Here is a 19,543-nt window from a genome sequence, read left to right as displayed (position 1 = left end):
GCGCCGCTCGGGGTCACGTGTCGTGTGGCCTAATTAAGGGAGTCGGTCACCTGTCAGGCGCTCCGTGTGGAGGTCACGAAGGTCAAATCTTCCTACCTCTTCCTACGCGTTATCCACATAGTTAGGTTAGAAAGGGAAGCCTTTCGTCTTTGTTTTTTTTTTTTTGCTTTTGAAAACTCTTACATCTCGACTATTCCAGTAATGCAGTATAAAAAAGTGCTGTGGTGAGTCTTTATTTGGTTATATAGTGGCTCAGAATTCCTTCTGACATTTTCATCACGTCCCTTTGCTGTTTGCGTAGTCTTCTTTGGCTTGGTTGGCTCCCAGCTTCTGTGCCTGACACCATACCGATCGGTGAGTGGCTGAATTCCAGCCCGGCGGCCTGATTTGCACGTTTGTTCAGCCTGTGGGAATGCTTGTCGTTTGTCACGATGCAGGCATGTTCAGGACCGAGTGTCAGGATCGACATTTCTGGCTCCTGGTCAAGTCCAGCTTTCTTGGTTCTGAGTTTCGACTTGATGCTGAAGGTTGGTGCAGGCGGAGGCAGTTCCGGCACGCCGTAGCAGACGACCTTGTTGACTTCAGTTTATTCTTCTTGATTCAGATTCCAATGGTGTCCACTCCTTATTGGGCCAGCATGCCGTGGAATGTGGCTACAACATAGTCCTGGACTCTAGGGGAGACTTGGTCCTCAGAGCCTCGTACCTCGCGTGCCATGTGGAAAACCAGGCGAGATACCGGAGAGGCTGGTCACGTGTCTGATCGTCCGCTGTATTAACTAGTCAATGTATTATTGGTTAATGGGTCGTTTTGCCTCCAGAATGACGCTGAGTTCCGGCTGCTGGTGTGGTTCATCAACCGTGACTCCACTGACGAGGAGCGCGGTTACCCCCTGCTGCTCACCTGCCTGCTGCAGCAGCCCTGGAGTCCCAGGGAGATGGTCTGCGAGGAGAACTACATGGAGGTGAAATCCATCGCCGTTTGTGAGATAGAAAACGCGCTTGACGAGACGTGAAATCTTATAGATTTTTTGGTTGTAGGTGTCGGTCGTGAAACAGCCCCCTCCCGACAATCACAAGGGGACAGAATGGATGACCCCGGCTCCCCTGGTATGCCTGTGATCACGAAGGCGTTTGTGGTGTATCGGTTCTCGGTCAAATCAGGATCAAATGACCTGGATGGGGTATCGGTGACAGTGTGCCGATCTGAATCCAGTTAAATTGTAGCTTTTTAAGATGTTTTTACACCGCAGTGGACCGGTGTAACGCCGCTGGAGGGAGCTAACGACAAAATCTTATTTAATGGCCGCTACACCTTTTTCCATGGCTGCTTACATTTACAGCATTTACCAGACGCCCTTATCCAGAGCGACTTACAATCAGTAGTTACAGGGACAGTCCCCCCCTGGAGACACTCAGGGTTAAGTGTCCTGCTCGGGGACACAATGGTAGTAAGTGGGGTTTGAACCTGGGTCTTCTGGTTCTTGCGATATCTGTGTGTAAAGGGGTGGCAGCAGTAAGTAAAGAACCATATTTTACGTCTGACGTTTCCTTAAACAAAACAGATTAATCTCAGTGTGTTAAGTACTTCTCACGGTAAAACAGTTTAGAGGTAATCCCCGGAACTAATCTAACCCTCTCCGCCCAGGGCTCAGAGGCGGGCCTGAGGGAGTGGCGCGTGGTGTTCCGCCTACCGCATCAGGAAACGGGCGCCATGAAGGAGGAGACCGTGCCCGTTCAGATGGCGCATCTCCTGGGCTACCACGTCAACACCACCCAGTCCCGCATCCTCCTGCGCTGTGCTTATGGGTCCAGACTGTCCTACACCGTGCAGGCGCGCCGAATACAGATAACCGCAGTCAAAATGAGGTGCGTCCTGCGCCGCTGCTTACGGTTCTCTTGATTTTGTTTCCTTCTAGGAGATGGGGATTGATGTGGAGGTGGTCACTGCCATGGTCCTGTACAAACACCAGTGGATGATCCTCAAAGTGGACACATCAGTAGCCTGTCCCACTCGTACGTACCCGCCAGCTCTGCCCGGTTTCTATGGCTACTTCCTGTTTCTGTTTCCAGAGCCTTTCTGACTTCCCACCTATTTTTGTTCGTTTTCTCAAAATGCGTGATGTCTAGACCGGATTTCTAGAGGTCAGCTGGCGTTTGTCTTCCTCCTTAGGCAAGGCGAGGTTGGAGGGGTCCCATGTAGTGTGGTCCTTTCCTCAGGTCTTCTCGGCCCTGGTCCAGCCCCCTTTTGGGAACCGGGGGGTGAGGGTGGGCATAGAAAACCACTTTCTCAGCGACTGCTTAGCCAATCAGAGGGGCTACCAGGTCCTGGAGCGCGGCGGCACCGTCGAGATCCAGGTCCCCTTCGGAGCTGAGGGAGGCCTCCTGAAGGTGCGTTTTCCCCCTGTTCGCATCACGATTATGACCACGCCCACTACCAACACCAACAGGCAGATTATCAGCGCTTCAAGCAAGGAAAATATGACCCATGTAAAATATGGGACACTCAGGGTTAAGTGTCTTGCTCAGGGACACGATGGTATTAAGTGGGGTTTGAACCTGGGTCTTCTGGTTCATAGGCGAGTGTGTTACACACTAGGCTACTACCACCATAGTAGTTTGACTGGTACTATTAGTTATATTTGTTTATACAGTATGTAGTTAGATCACTGACTGATCAGTTGAACGGAATGGAACTAGCGGTTTGCTCTTACGTTCCTTTCTGTTCACTTGCTCACAGTTTGTCCCTTTTCCCAGAGCCACGTGAACAACAACCAGTACTCCCAGTCCTACTTTATTGACCTCTTCTACCTGCACCAGTGGCAGGACGCCCAGTGGACTCTGACACAGCAGCGCACCTTCAGGCCACTGTACCTCGTGCAGCTGCCTCGGACCCCAGTACTTATCAACAGTGAGGCTTTATTTAGTCAGAAGCAGCACGAAATTCCAAAAAGTATTCAAAAAGTCATGATTGGACATGGTTCCTGTCCCCCATTCCAGACACTGTCCCCGCTGAAGGCGTCTTCTCTCTGATTCTGGGTGCCTTCCCTCATGACGTGTCCCTGGTGAATATCACGGTGGGCGGCCATCCCGTGGCCTGGGTTGAGGCGGATGGTCTGGGGCTGAAGCTCTCTCATGTCCCCTTCCCTAACGGTACGCATGGCTACCTGCTGGAGGTCCCGTTTCCCCATCCCGTCGTCTCTCAGAAGGTGAGAATCGCGGGCAAATCTGCAAGTAGACATGGTTGCACCCCAAATCTGAATCTCTTGATCTTGTTTTGTTGATCTTTACAGTATCTGGGAGACCAGTACAGAAAATACACCTTGTCTGTGGTCTTCTCCTTCATCATATCTCCCCAGGCTCAGCTTTACCACCACACAGCCACTGTGGAGTCTGACGTCCAGGATGTAGGTGTGTGGTTCCTATCTTTCTGATGTACCTTTTAGCCTATTGTTCTCACCTAAAAAAAAAAATAAATAAATAAATAAATGTTTTTGTTGTTTCTGTAGTCCTGCCCAGTGTCGAAGCGAGGTGCACGCAGAGAGGAGTGCAGCTGCTGTTGCATTATGGGAATATAGACTGGCAGTGGGAGGTCTACGTTGGCGGTCTCAGGTTAGACTGGGAGCTTGTGGAGCTGGGTGGCTACACCGTGTCGGCGCAGGTGGACCACCTGAGCATGGAGGTGCCACTCTACTCCCCAGGCATGACCTACGAGGTGAGGCCTGGCCGTCATCATAATTTCCCTGGGGATGGGGGTGTCTTACATTTACAGCATTTACCAGACGTCCTTCTCCAGAGTTACAATCAGTAGTTACAGGGACAGTCCCCCCTGGAGACACAGTGTCCTGCTCAGGGACACAATGGTAGTAAGTGGGGTTTGAACCTAAGTCTTCTGGTTCATAGGCAAGTGTGTTACCCACTAGGCAACTACCACCCTACCATCTTTCATTGCCAACAGTTGTCCCTAACATTTGAGTAAAAAATGCATGAGTTTGAGTTTGAAATGTACACTTCTATTTTTTTCATTGAAATTGAATGCCGTTCTAAACTGAAGACTATTGATTCGGTTGGGGTGGAGGGAAATAAACCTGCAAAAGGCTACAAGATGTGTAGTTGATTTTTTTTTTTTTTTTTTTTTTTGCCCCATTGTTTTGTATTTCAGGGTCTTGGTCTACAAGGACTTGCAGTCAGTGTGCAGATGACTATAAAGCACAAGGACACAGGGGAGGAGCAGATCCACACACACCAGTGTGTGTTTCCAGTGCGGGAATTACTGGGTAAAGAACCAGTTAGTGTTATGCCTAATAATAATATAATAATAATGTTGAGGGCGGTCAAACTTTTTTTTCCAATAACGAGGAGAATTTGTAATTTATGCAAATGTTCCTAACAGGTGCCCCTTTTCCCTCAGTTTGTTTGCCAGATGGGGAGATGGTGGTTTTGATAGACATGTCCAGCGTGGTTCCACCCGTCGACCCGAAATGGGTCACGTTGCTGGACCCTGCCTGTGGCCCCCTGTTCACTGACGGGACCCAGGCTCTATTCAGCTTTAACGTGGACTCGTGTGGTACTATGAAAGTTGTGAGTTGGACTTGCTCTCACCTTGATATAAATAAGTGCTTTAAATGTTCATATAATTTGATCGCGTCCCTTGAGTTTGACTGTAGGGATCCTTTCTTGTCCTACGGTGAACACTAGTGTGAAATGTTTGCTTCTCCTCAGCTTGAGGGTGACCTCCTGGAGTACAGGAATGAGGTGAGATACAGCCCGGCCTTCCTGTCCCAGCTTCAAAGCAGCCATTACCCCAAATTCAGGTGAGACGCGCATGGATTATGAGCATATCTGTCTGCAGTGATTATTTTTTTTGTTTTATTATTATTATTTTTACTTATTACTCCAGAATCCCTGTGGGGTGCGTTCACCCGGCAAACGGGACCCGCACCCTGGGAATCTACCAGCCTCACAGCCTGCCGCCTCTCCCACATGCATCCCACAGCAGGAAGTCCCGGACGCCCAGGTCCGCACGCGCCAGAAAACGTCCCTTCTGGATAGGTCAGTCTGACTCATTAGCTCGTCTAGCGCTGGAGTTGACTGGTGATTTTTAAATGTTTTCTGTTGCTCTTTTTTTTTTCTTATTTTTTTTAGGAGCAAAACATGTACCTCCGACAGCTGGATGACATCTGGAACAGGTTTGCCAAATTTGTTGCAGATGGTAATGGCTTGATTTTAAACATGTAATAATCTCCTGTCTTTCTATTTGTAGTCATGTCTTCTATATGTAGAGTTTCCTGCGCTGTCACCATGACGCTGGGGGCGGGACTTTGAGTCCATGTGGGCGGGGCTAGCCCATTTGCTTACTGGTCTTACATGCATTTAATAAAAAAAAAAAAAAATAATTGTTTTCTGGATCATAAATTCTGCTGTTTAATTTTTATGAAAACTCAACTCATGTGAATTTTTTTTTTTTTTTATTATTTGAAATATAGGATATACAATGCATATTTTATACAGTATGAGTACATATTAAGAACATATTCTATATATATTCTATAATTTTTGATCAGCTTTCTTATCTTGCTATAGAAAGGACATCCTTGTATAAGCATATGATCTGCTGGTTGAAGCAACAATTGAAGGGCTTTAGCAACATTACTGCAGTTCAAAACACACCCAGGAAGCTGAGGATCATCTGCTGAAGGTTCAGGTCTTGGCTGCCCGGCTGGCAGCCTGTAAAATGCGGTACTGCTCTCTGAGGTTGCGTCTCCTGTGGTGTTCGTTGGTGATATCCATTACGTTGGCTTTGGGAAACCAGCCCTTCAGTCCATCAGCGAGACGGATGCCCTCGTACCAACCTAAACCGTGAGAGGCAGGATGAAAATAGTATCCTGACCTGCTGCGGGGACAGTACCTTGATCAAGGGGACCTGTGCTGTGTATCACAAGTGACAATCACTTCACTCTTTATTTTTGCTTGTGTGTAATTTTTTCTGACATCTAGAAGATTCATTTTGATTAAAGGGGAGGAGCCTGTAGACATGGTTGACAGCTCTCACACACCTTACTTCCTCATTCTCTATGATTTAACCACCTCCTCACAATACATCACACGCCCAGGTGTATCTCCTCCCTTTCTCTGCAGTTTCCCCACTGTTCTCCTCCGATTATCGGTGCTTTAGTTAAAATGTTCTATGTGAACTGGGAAAACATGACTGAAGAGTTTGGCGAGTTCTCACCTTCGTGGGTTTTGCGGGTCACGTTGATTATGTCGGTGGGCTCCAGCGTGAGCTCGTCGGCCTGCTGAGCAGCGTATCGCTCCACGCACTGTACCTGGGGGCAGTCTGAGACACACAAACTGAAGTGCAGTGCCCACTGAATACTGACCAGTAAACTCTACACAAGCGTGTAGAATTATGCTCCATAAACTGAGATTATTCCCTCGTACTCACCCCAGGAATCATACACCACCTCCTCGCTAAGGGTGTGTGGGTCTACGACCGAGGGAAAGGCTGCCATCCACCGGTGCATGTCTGACCTGCAGGAGGACAAGAAGCTATGAACTGACTCTGGACTTTAAAGAAGAATGGGTGTGATGATCTGGACCAGTCATGTCCAATATTTTGGGATTTTTGAGGTGATTGGTGTGTTGAATTGGTCATGGGATTGACATAACCCATTTTCTGCTCTCACTCTGTGTTGGCCTTCAGTAGTCTCTCACACCGGTGACCCTGATGGTTCTCCAGAATTGTCAGTGAGAACGCATGCTCGAACCGTGGGCCAGGCTCACCATCTCCAGCTGCCTTCACCTGAACCAGCGATCGGTGGGCGTGGTCCATCACCACAAACCGCTCTGCACTAGGGTGCAGAAGATGGAGGGTGATGTTGTGAAGAGCGTTAATGGCAGCACTTCCAACGCGCCCAGCTCGGCGAACTCACCTCTTTTTAGTGGAAAGGATGAGGAGATCGTTGAAGAGAAAGAGGTAAACGGGGGTGAGCTTTAAGCGGACACTGAAGAGGGAGCCGCCTTTGGAGAGTTCTTGGAGCTCGCCTTGTTTCTCCAGGAAACGCGCTTTAGTCACAACGGGTACAGCCTACAAGAACAGGTCCACTCATTGGGGCTGCTGAACTTCCATGTCTTTCCGTTAAAAATGGCGCGGCATGTTTAAATCAGTAAAGGCACCGACCTTGAGTTTGTTAAACTCCAGCTGGTTGGCAATGTGAATGAGTTCCTCCATCTGCTTCATCTGGCCCACCTGTGTGTTTGCCTCTTTAATAATCTGGGAAAAGTGGGTTATGGGTTACGGGCGAGGTGAGCGTTGTAATCCAGCCTGCGTATGGGTACCGTCCACGTCGGAGGCTTACTTCAGACACCACAGCCAGCGCTTGGGAGGCGGAGCTCTCTCCGTCGGAGCCCTCAGGGGTCCGTTTCAGAATGTTCTAAATGGACGGGAAAGATGAGGTCTGAAGGAGAACCTATCAGAACACACTGTAGACCACACAGACAGATGTGGACGAAACGTTTCTCGTCACCTGGGTGAGTATTTTGATGCGGGTGATGCGTTGGAAGGGCAGGAGCAGGAAGGAGGTGAAGGGAAGACGCCTGCAGAGGGGGGAGTCCTCCAGCCTCCGCATCACCAGGGCAAAACACCTGTTGCTCTGCCTGGGTAGGGGAATTTGGTTGACTTTTGAGGACTACAGTTAAGTGCTTCACATAGGTATAGGTATTCTCACATTAGAGCACTGTAGGTCTTCTCCTGGTAGACCTGGTCACGGAGGTAATCAATATACACCGAGAAATGGTTGGTGGCGTGGTGGTGGATGATGTCACACACATCTGAGATGACCACGCATTTGTCCACTCTCTCCAGTAGGTCGATCATAAATCTGTGTGTGAGGCAATTAAAGTTCTGATCACTCTCTGATCTGGCTTTTTTTTTTTTTTTTACCGATCGACCTCCTCCCTTGCCTACCTTTCACTGGCATCAAACACCTGCTGGATGTTGGAGAACAGCGTCTTCCTGTCGTGGACCAACAGCGTGTCATTCAGCTCCCGTGAGCCCAGGAAGTGTTCTTTGAGGACTTTCAGGGAGCGGAGGTAGGAGGCTTCCGAGGTCAGAACCTCAAACATGCTCTACAAGGAAGTTCAAAAGTCATAGGCTTCGACCCAGAGATATAAACACTAGACAGCGCACTCAACAGTTCTGCTTTATCTGGACCGGGTTCCAAGGTCATTCAGCCACACTTCTCTGATGGTACACGTGGTGATGCGGGATGTTTGCCCCGCGTAGGGCTGTAATAATGAAGGATCAAGTCCTAACATTTCATAAGTACGATTTTTATTTTATAATCTTGTATGTTGCGGAATTTTGTGTGCGACAAATAAAACATTCTGCATGTTATAGATTCTGCGGTCACCGCTTCTGTTCAGACACCTGTATTGTATAGTTAGTTCATTGTCCACAGACCTTTTGCCCAAATAAGCAGGAATATTGATGTTCTTCTCTCATATTAAATATAAAAAATAAAGTATTTTCCTTGTCTGAAAGATTTATTGTGAACAGCTCATTGTCTATAGTTCTCCAGAAATCCATACAAATGCCTGTTACCTTGGATAAACATTTACCAGACGCCCTTATCCAGACTTAGTCAGTAGTTACAGGGACAGTCCCCCCCCCTGGAGACACTCAGGATTAAGTGTCTTGCTCAGGGACACCATGGTAGTAAGTGGGTTCATAGGCGAGTGTGTTACCCGCTAGGCCACTACCACCCGTGTAAATATGAATGTATGAGTGGTCACGCTACAGGGTTATCATGAAGACTGCCAGGCTCTTTCAATGAACATTTTTGTTGTCTCTGTATTTGCATTGTTCTGCATGTAGTAGGAGTGTAGTTTAAGATATTATTTTTTCGAATAAAACACCACCTATGTGCAGATTACATTTTGAACATAATTATACTATATTTCAAAAAAACATTTCACTATCAATTTATTACCGACTCGGTCGTAAAAACATGTCCGACATTTGAAACAAACCATAAGATATAAAGATGGCTTCTCAAATTTGCCCGTCTATGGTGCTTGAATTCTGTATTCCGCCTTGGCCCTGATAGACGTTCGTTCATTTAAAAGGAGTTGACCCATTCAACGCGGCATCTAGTCTTTATATCGATGGGGATCTACCAATGTGGAGATTCGTGAACAAATACACCATTTGTCTAGACCCTTACCTCTTGTCTCTGGCACTCGACATGGCTGAGCTTGTCCAACATGCCACTCTCCTTCACCACCGGCAGGTCCTGCCACAGGGTCACCTCCTCTGGACCCCTCCTGCCCCCTGGACCCTCCAGTTCTGGGTCAAGGTGAGGGTCTGAGGCCAGGCTGCACCTGCTCCTCTTTGAACAGGAAGTCTTCTGGTTGATGGCCTCCTCTATGACCTTGGCTTGATAGATCTGGTACAGAGGTTCTGTTGAGAGTCGTCAAGACTGAAGTTCAAAACTGGACACCTTGTGGCTTCTTCAAAGGTGTGACAGGTGACATCTGTACCGTAATCTTGCGTAGGTTGCCAGTCACTGGAAATCCTCCTCGGCCCGTCTTCCAGTTCACTGAAAATTGAAGACATCGATTACAGCTTCAGCTGAAGAAACAACTGAGGATGAAGGTCCAGTGAAAGACGGCAAAAGGAAAAGCATATTTACTCTTCTGTCTCCATTTCACAGTCGCAGCTCAGGTCTTCATCTAGGTAAAAGGAATTCATTCGTCTCATTTTTTATTTTTAATTAACCAAATGGATTAAATGAAAGAAATGGGGACTTACACTCATCTGTAGCTGACGAAACCTGACTGGCCTTCGGTCTGATCGGTGGACGGCCACCCCTAGGGGACAGCATGAACGAGAGGGCTGGCCGGACACTTGTCCTTTGGTTCAGGGCGACCTTACCGCTTGTGGCAGGGTGGGGCTTCTTCTCTTGGTGTGTCGTGACGGGTCGGGGTGGGATGGGTGGGGGTGTACCTGCTTTCCTCGGTGCCCGCGCGGGGGAGGACTGGGTGTCCAGTTCACCTGGTTTATGTGTCTGACCCTGGAGACCGGAAGGCCCTGCTGATTGCTGCAGTCTGTTTGGGGTCGCTGGCGAGGGCGGGTCATCGTCCATGCACTCGTAGTCGTCGTCCCCGTGTGTTTCCTGGCTGAAGCACAGGTACGGTGGCGGGGGCGTGTCGTAATCCGCTTGTTTCAGGGGTTTCTTGGTGAGTGAATTTTTAGAGACGGCGTAGCTGCGTCGTCTCTGCGTCATCTTCCTTTCTCTTTCAATCGGCCGTTTCATCGTCCCTGTTTTGCTGCGGTCGTTTGTCCCGGCCCTCTTACTTCCCACGCTCTGCACCGGCGTTTTATCATCCTTCGCCACGACAACATCATTGTCCTCCAGTGGCACCCAGACCAACTTCATGCCAGGTCTGTTTTCATGACAAATGCAGGAGCACGGCTTCACCTCCATGGGACTGGAGGGCTCCGGTGGAGAACACGGGTCACGTTCTACCACCGGACCCGACCGAGCCTCATCACTGCCGTCTGGAGCTGAAAATAAAGAAGTGAGATGCAGCGTTACTCGCAACCGTCTATATCACCTGGCACGAAGGCTAACGTGTGGAACCCATCACCATGCTGTAGAACACAAAAATCTCCATAATGGTGCCTGTTTGTCATATTGGTACACAATAAGATGGATTTTAAATGGTTCTCATTTACCCCAAACTCTACAGACCAAAGCTTGTTCACGAGTTACCTTCCTACCTACCACACAAACGAACATATCCAGGTTCCTGATGTTTTTACCTGATCTACAGCCATCCCCAAGGAGCGGACGTTTTAATTCCTGTCCCCAGTTCTTCTGCTTGTCTGGACTGGGAACGTGTTGTGTTTCAGGTGGAGTTGTGTTGCTTTCGGAGGGGATCTGCCCCGTAGCGCTGCTCTCGATGGGCCTCCTTGCGAACGCTGGATTCTTGGAGCCAGGCGTCTCTCTGGTCAGGACAGGCTTGGGGGGAATGGTGGGTCTGCTGGCTGGTGGAGTCCTCCACAAATGCAGCGTCATTTTCACTGCTATACTACCACAAAATCACAGCCACGGCACCTTGAAAAGATGATATGGTTGGTATTTATCCGAGGCTTCAGTAAATTCAATACTTAACTGTTTTAATATGCACACATTAAGCGTTAGAAAGACAGCATAATACGCTACCGTGGTCAGAAGTTTTTCCGTCCTCACCATGGAAGTGCAAAAGAACTTGTGCTTACTTGATGTCCACTTCTCCTTTTGGTCCACGTCCTCTTTACTTTCCTTCCCATTAGGGAAGTGCCTGCTTTCACTCTGTCACGGCTAAAATGCTGACAGGCAAAAAAAAATACTATTGTGAACGCCGCAATGTAATCTATGAATATTTCATTTAAACATTAAATTGATGTCTTTAATACTACAAGAGTAGTTTGTTCTGGAAATGGAATTAAACAGCATTTGTTTAACCAGTTAACAAATACGTCTTATTCCTGAATATGTCACATTCTCAGCACTGGTGTTAATTTAATTTGAATCAGTTAATATAAAAAAGGCCTGTATTCAACTTTATTGTTTCCATTGCAACAAGAGAATGGATTGTACGTTTAGAGGTTGTTGTGGCAGTGTGACAGACATTTCATTTTGTGGCATGTATTATTATATGGACACCTGAGCGTGTTCCTATCGCTAAAAACATGAGGAAAATCCGTAAAGTGGAACCGTCCCCTTTCGACGATTGGCGGTGAGTTTGTGCGGACGCCCAGAAAAGAGGAAGCAGCACAGGCTGCAGGGAAAGTCGCTCCATTAAACGGGGAACTGGCAGGCAGCCGCACCTTCGTGAAGTGATGGAAACTTTGAGATGCTGATTTTTTTCACTTCATCAAACGCCAGACACCTTGGCTCATCGCTCTTAATAGAAGTTGAAGAAATTAAAGTTGTTGTGTTGGGGAAAAAAGGTTCGAACAACGATCAGCCCCACCATTATTTACTTTTATTAATTATATACAGTAAAATAGACAATTTAGCATTTAGATTATATAACTCTTACATGGTGATATAAGCACAAAACAATTTCTTTAGTTATTGTCATCGTGATGCGACTGCAGCCCAGCACACGGTGCACACACCAAAACTGCTTGGTGAGCAGTGGGCAGCCATGACAGGTGCCACGGGGAGCAATGTGTGGGGACGGTGCTTTGCTCAGAGGCACCTCAGTCGCACCATGGCAGTTCTCTCTGATTATGGGGCTGCTTTCTTAACCGCTAGGCCACCACTGCCCCCTTACACCAGCAGGTAGTGAATGAAGAATTGATTTATAATAAAATAATATACATTGTTCATTTAGGATTTGTAATTCAATACATCAATACAACAAGTATTTTGAAAACACTAAATTAATGCAATTGCAATATAATAATTTACATTATTAATATGATTATTATTATCATTGTAATAAGTATGCAATAAAGTAGATTGCAGAATATGTAAATACTTTCAGTAATGAACTCATAACTGCTGAGTGAGTTCCACCCTAGAAGTCCATCTATTGGACGATGGATTCATTGCACCCAGGTTCAGTCCTCTGTCCCTCTTCCTCAGAGCAGCACGCAGGCTCCGCCCTTTGACTCCACTGGGACGTAGTTGGGGTCGAGGTCGTTAGGCAGTTTGCCCTTCTCTCCCCAAACGTTGAGTTCCCCGAACACCCCAGTCTCGATCATCTCCTCCTGCCAGGGGATGGGTATGTTCCCCGAGGCAAACTCGTCGTAGAACTCGGTGTCCTTGTTGTCGATCACCACGCCCTTGATTGTGCTGAAGGCCCCCACATCTCCGATGTCTTTAGCATACACCGCCTTCGGGTCGGGGATGAAAGGGGGTGTCAGCATACCTGCAGAGTACATTGGAAGACGTTACGAGTATTTTACATGACAACAATTCACATTGAAGCTTACATTTGAATAAACAGATATCATATCTGCCGACCTGCTTCTAATCGGCCCCAGTTGAGGTCTTTGAAGAAGGCCTGGTTCTTTAGTTCTGAGCAGTCGTTGTTCTTGAAGCCGAGTCGTTTCTCGGGGTCTTTCTCCATGAGCCCCTCGCAGATGGCTTTCAGGTCAGTGCCGAAGTTCTCCGGGTACGAGACGGGGTCGTTTAAAATGCGCCGCGTCACTTCACTGTTCTCCACCTACAAATGTAAATGGACCCAGGCAGGTTTCATGTCGTAGACATCACTTCAAAAGTGTTCAGTCCTGAGGACATGATTGGTAATTTGTACCTGCTCTCCTCGACACCTGAAGGGCCCTTTAGCTGCAACCATTTCATAGAGAGTGACACCCAGGGTGAAGTAATCCACCGTGTAGTCATACTCTTTATGTTCCAGGAGCTCTGGGGCCATGAACCCTGCGGGGACGTTGTTCAGCACAATGGATTTCAGTTAACATCTAATGATAGTTTTGTGCATTTGGGCTGAATCTCTCAAGATTCAGTCGACTAAAAATACATTTTAGTCAGAATTATCCATGACTATTTTAGTCTAGTTTAAAACTAATGACATTTTAGTCTAGCTTTTAGTCTAATTAATAAAAATAGTATTTTTTAGCAATGAAATTCTATTTAACCAAAATTCATTTTTGTTACTTTATAGACTGATTGTTTCATGTTTTTCGACACACATTCTGTTTTCTGTTCCACTTCATAATAAAGAAAGTGACTCCAAAAAATTCCTCGTCATGTTCTCTCAGCCATCTGCTAACCGATTGCAAGTATACTTAAATCGAATTAATGCCTTAAATGCGTATTGAGGAAGTGACATCAACTGTGAGACACAGGTATCAGAAACCACAATATAAAAAACTTGATTAAACATCTTGTAAACCATACAATATTTAATCAACAATATTATGTGATATATTTAGTTATAGTTATCGTCACATGACCAGCATTTATGATGTGTCTTGTTTCCATTACGTCAAAAGGGTTTGTGCACGAAGATAAATTCATAAATTTCGTTGACGAAAACAATATTACTTATGGTTTAGTCAGTGTATTTGTCTTGTGAGGGTTTGTGTTGACCTGGTGTCCCGGCGTATCCTTTAGTCTTGTCTTTTCCAGGCGAGAGCTCCACAGCCAAACCGAGGTCAGACAGACGCACATGTCCTGAGATGGGGAAGTCGGGTTAGCTCGCTGTGTGATGTGCCTCGCCAGTTTCAACCTCATGCGTGCGAGTGGCTGTGGGTGGGTGTGGTTCTATGCTTTTCGTACCTGCGTCGTCCAGCAGCACATTCTCTGGCTTCAGGTCCCTGTAAACGATCCTGTGCTGGTGAAGGTGCTCCAGGCCACAGATGATCTGTGCTGTGTAGAAACATGCTCGGGTTTCATTAAAGCCTGGGTTCTTCTCATCAACGTTATACATGTGAAACCTGAAGTAACAGAGGAAATAAGAGGATTTTTTATTGCATATAGTTAATTAAATTACACTACTTACAGTACTACACACACAAAAAAAAAACTTCTATTCAACTACAGGTATATATAGATGCTCGTTTAAATAGCAGAATAAATGCTACTTCTTGTTTCGGTCCATTTGTCCCTATGAATAAGCATCATGTGTATGTAAAATGTAAATCAGTCGCCTGATACGAAGCCAATTCGTTTTGGATTTTGAGAAACATTGGATATAATGCGATATATACCAAATAAGGGAATATTTTCTAGAATGTACAGGCATTTCGGTTTCTCATGGTGTCCCACAGGGTTCAGTTATTGGTTTCATCCTTTTTATTACATTTACTGCATTCTAGTTGTAGAAAATCTTTAATTTACATCAGAATCAATAAAATGTTTACCGAAAAGAACAATACAATAAAATCTAAATTATGATTTATTTACATCCATTGATGTAAATCCACTGAGGTCGCTGGGTCATTTTCGACTCCATTTGAGCAGCTAGCATTATGCTCTGGAAGAAGTCTCCTGAGGTCAGATGTTGACGTATTCCCACACCCTCCTAACCCATTAGCTTCAAGGCTGATCTTATTCAGGCAGCTTATGTGGAATTACAACCAGGTGGAGCCCAAGCCAGGTGGGATAAAAGTGAGATCAGTACCATGCTTCATATTGCCCAGCCCATTTACCTGTGTGTGATCATTTAATCTGATTTGCCTGGTATATGTTCATTATAAAATTGTTTTTGAACATCCACAATCCTCCCCTATTTACGGGATCAATCAAAAATGTTCATTCTTTTGAAATGTTCACTTGAATTGTCAATGTACCTGAGGTCTCCTCCATTCATGATGGTCATTACCAAGCAAAGGTCAGTCTTGGTCTGAAAAGCGTAGGCCAGCGTCACAATGAATCGGCTGTGAACTTTGGCAAGGATGCGCTTCTCAACCATGGCACCCTGAAATAAAGGGTAAGGCAGGTAGATAAGTCACGATCAGATCAGTAGACTGTTGATAAAGACGGACTCAAATTTAAAAACCAAGACAAATGTACTTGTGTCACTGTCATGAGCACTTCTGTGTCTGGTTTTGCCATGAGAATTCTGTTCAAAAAATCAATAGGATAAGTGTCCCGACACTAAGCGAATCTTTTGTCTCATATTATGTCCCCCTGATACCACCAAGGTCTCTTGGCTCCAAGATGTTTGAAAATCTTCTAAGTTGTGAGGTGGGGCCACAGATGCACAATTGGATTGAGTTCAGTACTGAGAATTTGGAGGCCAAGTCCACACCTTGAGCATTTTTGCTGCCATCAAGGCCTATTATGTCACAAAGAAGTATGTGTGTTATACAGTGTTAATGACAGGACTAAAGAGATAGCTGCTTCGCCTTCTTCCCACAATGAATCCTGCTGAAGCTCTTCAATTTGGACTTGTCAGGTTAGCCTTCAGTGCTCCCTGCACATCGATGGCCCTGGGTAGCAGATGTCCCTATCTCTCTCTTGTTGTCTCGGGTAGTAACCACAAGAGCTGTCTAGCCTCACAATCTGGTTCTTGTCAAGGTCACCCAGATCCCAACATTTGGGCATCTTTCCTGCTCCCAACACGCCAAGGTGCCACCGTTGTTCGGTGAAACGCTCAGGAAAAGGTCCTGTGTTTCCGCAGTGCTCCTGCCTGATCTGCTTTGTTGGGTCTCTGAAGAAGCCCACAAGCCTCTTTGTCTTTAGCTAGTGCCGCGATTAGTGCGAACTAATTCTCTGCACTCAGGTGACTTTGTTAATCTCCCTCCCTTTTTTTACTCTTCCTCATCCACGGTCGTTTTTCTCTGGTGATGAAACGTAAACTGCTTGCGTTGCATTTTCAGCGCCTGCTGGGGACGCCCTCCTACCTCATATCCTTTGCGCTTTTTCAGCCTCTTCTTGTTGAGCTTTTTGTTGGCGTACATCTTTCCCGTCGCCTTCATCTGGCAGGCGTGGACCTCCCCGAAGCCGCCTTTCCCCAACACCCGGAAGTCCATGAACCAGTCCTCTGCAACGGCCTGGCTCTCCAGCCACTTGAACTGCACGTAGCGCAGGAAGTACATGCTGTTCTTGAAGCCGGCGTGGGCCTTGGCCTCCAAGTGCTTCAACAGCTGCTGCTCGGTCTCCTTGAACAGGTCCGAGCGGACGTTCTTGTGGTCCTCCTTCACCCGGGTCACGGCCTTCTCCTCGAGGAAGCTGCAGAAGTTCTTGGACGCCGACTCGTAATACTTGTTGACAATCTTCTGGGCCTTTTGCGCGCGGTCCTGCTCCTGCGCTATGTTGTAGTCTTCGAAGTCCTTCCACAGGTCGGCGGCGTTCTTGTGCTCGGCCTCGCTCTCCAGGTACTGCTGGAAGAGGCGCCTGCCGACGGGCTGCTGCACGCACATGGCGTGGAACTGGGCGTCCACGGCGGCCTTCAGGTGCTCGCACTTCTTGATGTGCGGCAGCTCCAGCCGGGCGCGGTACTTCTTGTCCCGCATCATCGCCGCGGAGGCGCCGTCCACGCTGCCGCGCGCCGACACGTAGGCCGAGTTGGCCACCACGGTCTCCAGGCCCCCGATGTCCATGTCTGGGGACAGAACGCAACGCGGTCACCAAACGCGGGGAAACATGGATTTTTTTTTTTTTTATTCTGGGGTTTAACTCATCCTATTTAGTTCAGTCACATATCTCTTCATCCCTGACGCTCCCGTATCCAATTAATCCTTGCGGCTACTCCTGGCAAGGGAGCATGTCTGTAATCCAGCCGACCTGTAATCCCGTCTCGAGCAGAAGCACCATTCGAATATTTTACACATAAAAAGTGGCGTATATTAAAATAACTACTTTTTTGTGTCGTTTTTTTTCATTCACATTCGCAGCTAGAATAGATCCACATTCTAACGATGTCCAAAATGCCAAATTTTAAGATTAAAAAGCATACACTTTCCTTCCAAACACCAAATATTCTCCAACACGTCCGGAGCCATCAGTAACAATCTGATCAATTTGTGGTATCTACCACACTTGACGTTCTCCTCCATACCGTTCGTTCGCTCTGTAGAGGGTGTAAAGAAAGCTTCAGGCGACCGTCGTCGGCGCGAAAAGCATCTAGTCTGAACGAATGCAGCTCCGGCGGCCGAACGGATCCAGGAACACTTTCTTCTCGCTCTCGTCAGCTCCGGTCCTCCTGCATCCTCTCATTTCCCTCGCTGCCGCTGCTCTCCAGAAGGTGGACGGAGACATGTGAAGATCCAGGCGGGGGGATTACAACACTCCTCAAATCCTGCTTGATAGTTCATTATCTTGGGAGGATTATGGCTCTATATTACTAAGGAAGGCGACTTGTCAGAAGCTATTAGCCTAAGTCTGGCATGACCCTAAACAGTTACCAGCCAGGCTTCGTCCCCATGAAATGGCCTGTCACTTTAAATCCACGTGCCACCATTCAAAAACTGTATGCACGCATGTTCCACACGCCGACAACCGCGTGATGTCAGATTTCTTGTTCCGCTGCCTCGTCCCGAGCATGCAGAGGAATCGCACCGCACTACCTGGTCCATATTAGGTCACACAACGAAGGATTAAGATCAGAAAACCAGGCGGGAGAATCTTGAGAATCTCTGGGTTGGAGATAGCAGGACTCAGGGGATTGAGCTCACCTTGCCAAAGAGATCAGGCAACGGACATGACTGAGATTTTGACCCTAATAACACTTTGGCACATAATCTATAGTTAGTGGAACTAAAAGATGAGAAATCATACGTTACCACATGAAGTCTCTGCACAATGTGCATCAGAATCAGTAGTTGTGATTGCGGTGGTAGTAGCCTAGTGAGTAACACACTCGCCTACGAACCAGAAGACCCAGGTTCAAATCCCACTTACTACCATTGTGTCCCTGAGCAAGACACTTAACCCTGAGTGTCTCCAGGGGGGGACTGCCCCTTTAACTTCTGATTGTAAGTCTCTCTGGATAAGGGCGTCTGGTAAATGCCGTAAATGTGATTGTTTTTGCATTATTTGCATTAGTTAATTTACAAAGTGGGTTTGCAGATGAGCACATTGAACTTTGATGCTCGGTATAAAAGTTGTATGAAGGAATGTTGATTGCTGTAGATGCACCGATGCACACAAAAGATCCCACATAAGGCCATGGCTGATGATGGGCAGGTTCTGCACGGCCTGTAAGACCTTAATGAGATTGATGTGACTTCCTTGGCTTGCTGGGCCGCCTCTTTATGACTGTATGACTGTAAGATTAAAGAGAGGTCAATTTTCTATAAATATAGATAGATTACACATAGTATGAATCTTAGAAAAACACAAATAATAATTATAAAAAGTGTCAATAATGTTGATGTTGATATGTAGAGATGGTGGTAGAAGAACTGGCCGCCGGTCTCTCCCGACTCTATAAACTAATCAATGAATCTCCTACAAGCAAAAGGCCGGTGGCGCAATGGATAAAGCGTCTGACTTCGAATCAGAAGAGTCTAGAGGTCCGACTCCTGGCCGGATTTGGTGTTCTTTTGGGCCGTGGTGGCTAGCGGTTAAGGAGGCGGGCCCGTAATCAGAAGGTTGCCGGTTCGAATGCCACTGAGGTGCCACCGAGCAAAGGACGCCTGTCATGGCTGCCCACTGCTCACCAAGGGTGATGTCTAAAAGCAGAGGACACATTTCGTTGTGTCACCGTGTCACAATGACAATCACTTCACTTTAAAGATGTAGATAGAGAAAGATAAAGATGTTGTACCGCTGCTCAGAGTCTCTTTCGTGGTAGATACACACATCATGAAAAGTTGGAAATTCTGCAATACATGCTGTAGGTAAATCAATAAGAGATCAGCGTTTGACCTACGGGCTTTTTGCTGTCCCCCCAGACAGGGACTGTCCCCCTATTCTACTGACTGTAAGCTGCTCTGGACAATGGACAAGTCTATTTTCCATATCTGCATTTTACTATATTTACTGTGTCCATACAGTGATGTATCGATTTGTATTCTGCGTGCCGGCACCGGCCCCAGTAGCCCAGCAGAGGGCAGCAGCGTCACGTCACGTCAC

At 47.0% G+C, this 19,543-nt stretch overlaps 3 protein-coding genes across 3 annotated transcripts; 1 reads left to right on the top strand and 2 right to left on the bottom strand.

The window, feature by feature from the left end:
• The first annotated feature begins 715 nt into the window (after nt 1-715).
• On the top strand, nt 716-5,416 carry LOC114792221 (uncharacterized). Its single transcript, XM_028983146.1, has 16 exons — nt 716-745; nt 821-964; nt 1,041-1,109; nt 1,648-1,872; nt 1,919-2,015; nt 2,173-2,390; nt 2,757-2,910; nt 3,000-3,208; nt 3,293-3,410; nt 3,509-3,714; nt 4,162-4,276; nt 4,411-4,580; nt 4,722-4,813; nt 4,900-5,051; nt 5,145-5,188; nt 5,263-5,416. The coding sequence occupies exons 1-15, from the start codon at nt 716-718 to the stop codon at nt 5,174-5,176; spliced, it is 2,031 nt and encodes a 676-aa protein (XP_028838979.1). The 3' UTR covers nt 5,177-5,188; nt 5,263-5,416.
• A 101-nt stretch (nt 5,417-5,517) lies between these two features.
• Nucleotides 5,518-11,294, bottom strand: arhgef15a (Rho guanine nucleotide exchange factor (GEF) 15). The gene is made up of 16 exons (XM_028983981.1): nt 11,228-11,294; nt 10,825-11,119; nt 9,811-10,566; nt 9,692-9,731; nt 9,540-9,598; nt 9,224-9,459; nt 7,966-8,126; nt 7,727-7,879; nt 7,526-7,655; nt 7,358-7,432; nt 7,180-7,272; nt 6,932-7,086; nt 6,686-6,850; nt 6,445-6,530; nt 6,232-6,336; nt 5,518-5,851 (listed from the first exon to the last, which is right to left on the bottom strand). Exons 2-16 carry the CDS (start codon nt 11,078-11,080, stop codon nt 5,700-5,702), a joined length of 2,622 nt encoding a protein of 873 aa, XP_028839814.1. The 5' UTR covers nt 11,081-11,119; nt 11,228-11,294; the 3' UTR covers nt 5,518-5,699.
• Nucleotides 11,295-12,013: 719 nt separating this feature from the next.
• grk1b (G protein-coupled receptor kinase 1 b) lies at nt 12,014-17,917 on the bottom strand. The gene is made up of 9 exons (XM_028983044.1): nt 17,872-17,917; nt 17,526-17,697; nt 16,369-17,069; nt 15,313-15,440; nt 14,300-14,457; nt 14,111-14,194; nt 13,314-13,438; nt 13,022-13,223; nt 12,014-12,926 (listed from the first exon to the last, which is right to left on the bottom strand). Exons 3-9 carry the CDS (start codon nt 17,065-17,067, stop codon nt 12,637-12,639), a joined length of 1,686 nt encoding a protein of 561 aa, XP_028838877.1. The 5' UTR covers nt 17,068-17,069; nt 17,526-17,697; nt 17,872-17,917; the 3' UTR covers nt 12,014-12,636.
• Nucleotides 17,918-19,543: the final 1,626 nt, after the last annotated feature.

The sequence above is a fragment of the Denticeps clupeoides genome, chromosome 6, assembly GCF_900700375.1.
Source record: "Denticeps clupeoides chromosome 6, fDenClu1.1, whole genome shotgun sequence".
Classification (NCBI taxonomy): Eukaryota; Metazoa; Chordata; class Actinopteri; order Clupeiformes; family Denticipitidae; genus Denticeps; species Denticeps clupeoides.
Note: the sequence above shows the minus strand (reverse complement) of the source record. Positions and strands in the feature narration are given on the sequence as shown.

Bases quoted from the DNA above. Each gene is read 5' to 3' on its own strand.
- grk1b (XM_028983044.1), bottom strand. From the start codon at position 17,067: ATGGACATCGGGGGCCTGGAGACCGTGGTGGCCAACTCGGCCTACGTG. The intron at 13,439-14,110 runs GTCAACACAAAC...ACGTCCCCGCAG, and splicing joins AGGATACGCCGGGACACCAG to GGTTCATGGCCCCAGAGCTC. The intron at 12,927-13,021 runs GTCGGCAGATAT...TGTACTCTGCAG, and splicing joins CTGGGGCCGATTAGAAGCAG to GTATGCTGACACCCCCTTTC.
- arhgef15a (XM_028983981.1), bottom strand. From the start codon at position 11,080: ATGACGCTGCATTTGTGGAGGACTCCACCAGCCAGCAGACCCACCATT. The intron at 10,567-10,824 runs GTAAAAACATCA...CTTTATTTTCAG, and splicing joins TGGGGATGGCTGTAGATCAG to CTCCAGACGGCAGTGATGAG. The intron at 5,852-6,231 runs GTGAGAACTCGC...CTCACGGTTTAG, and splicing joins GACCCGCAAAACCCACGAAG to GTTGGTACGAGGGCATCCGT.
- LOC114792221 (XM_028983146.1), top strand. From the start codon at position 716: ATGTGGAAAACCAGGCGAGATACCGGAGAG. The intron at 965-1,040 runs GTGAAATCCATC...TTTTGGTTGTAG, and splicing joins GCGAGGAGAACTACATGGAG to GTGTCGGTCGTGAAACAGCC. The intron at 2,391-2,756 runs GTGCGTTTTCCC...CCCTTTTCCCAG, and splicing joins CTGAGGGAGGCCTCCTGAAG to AGCCACGTGAACAACAACCA.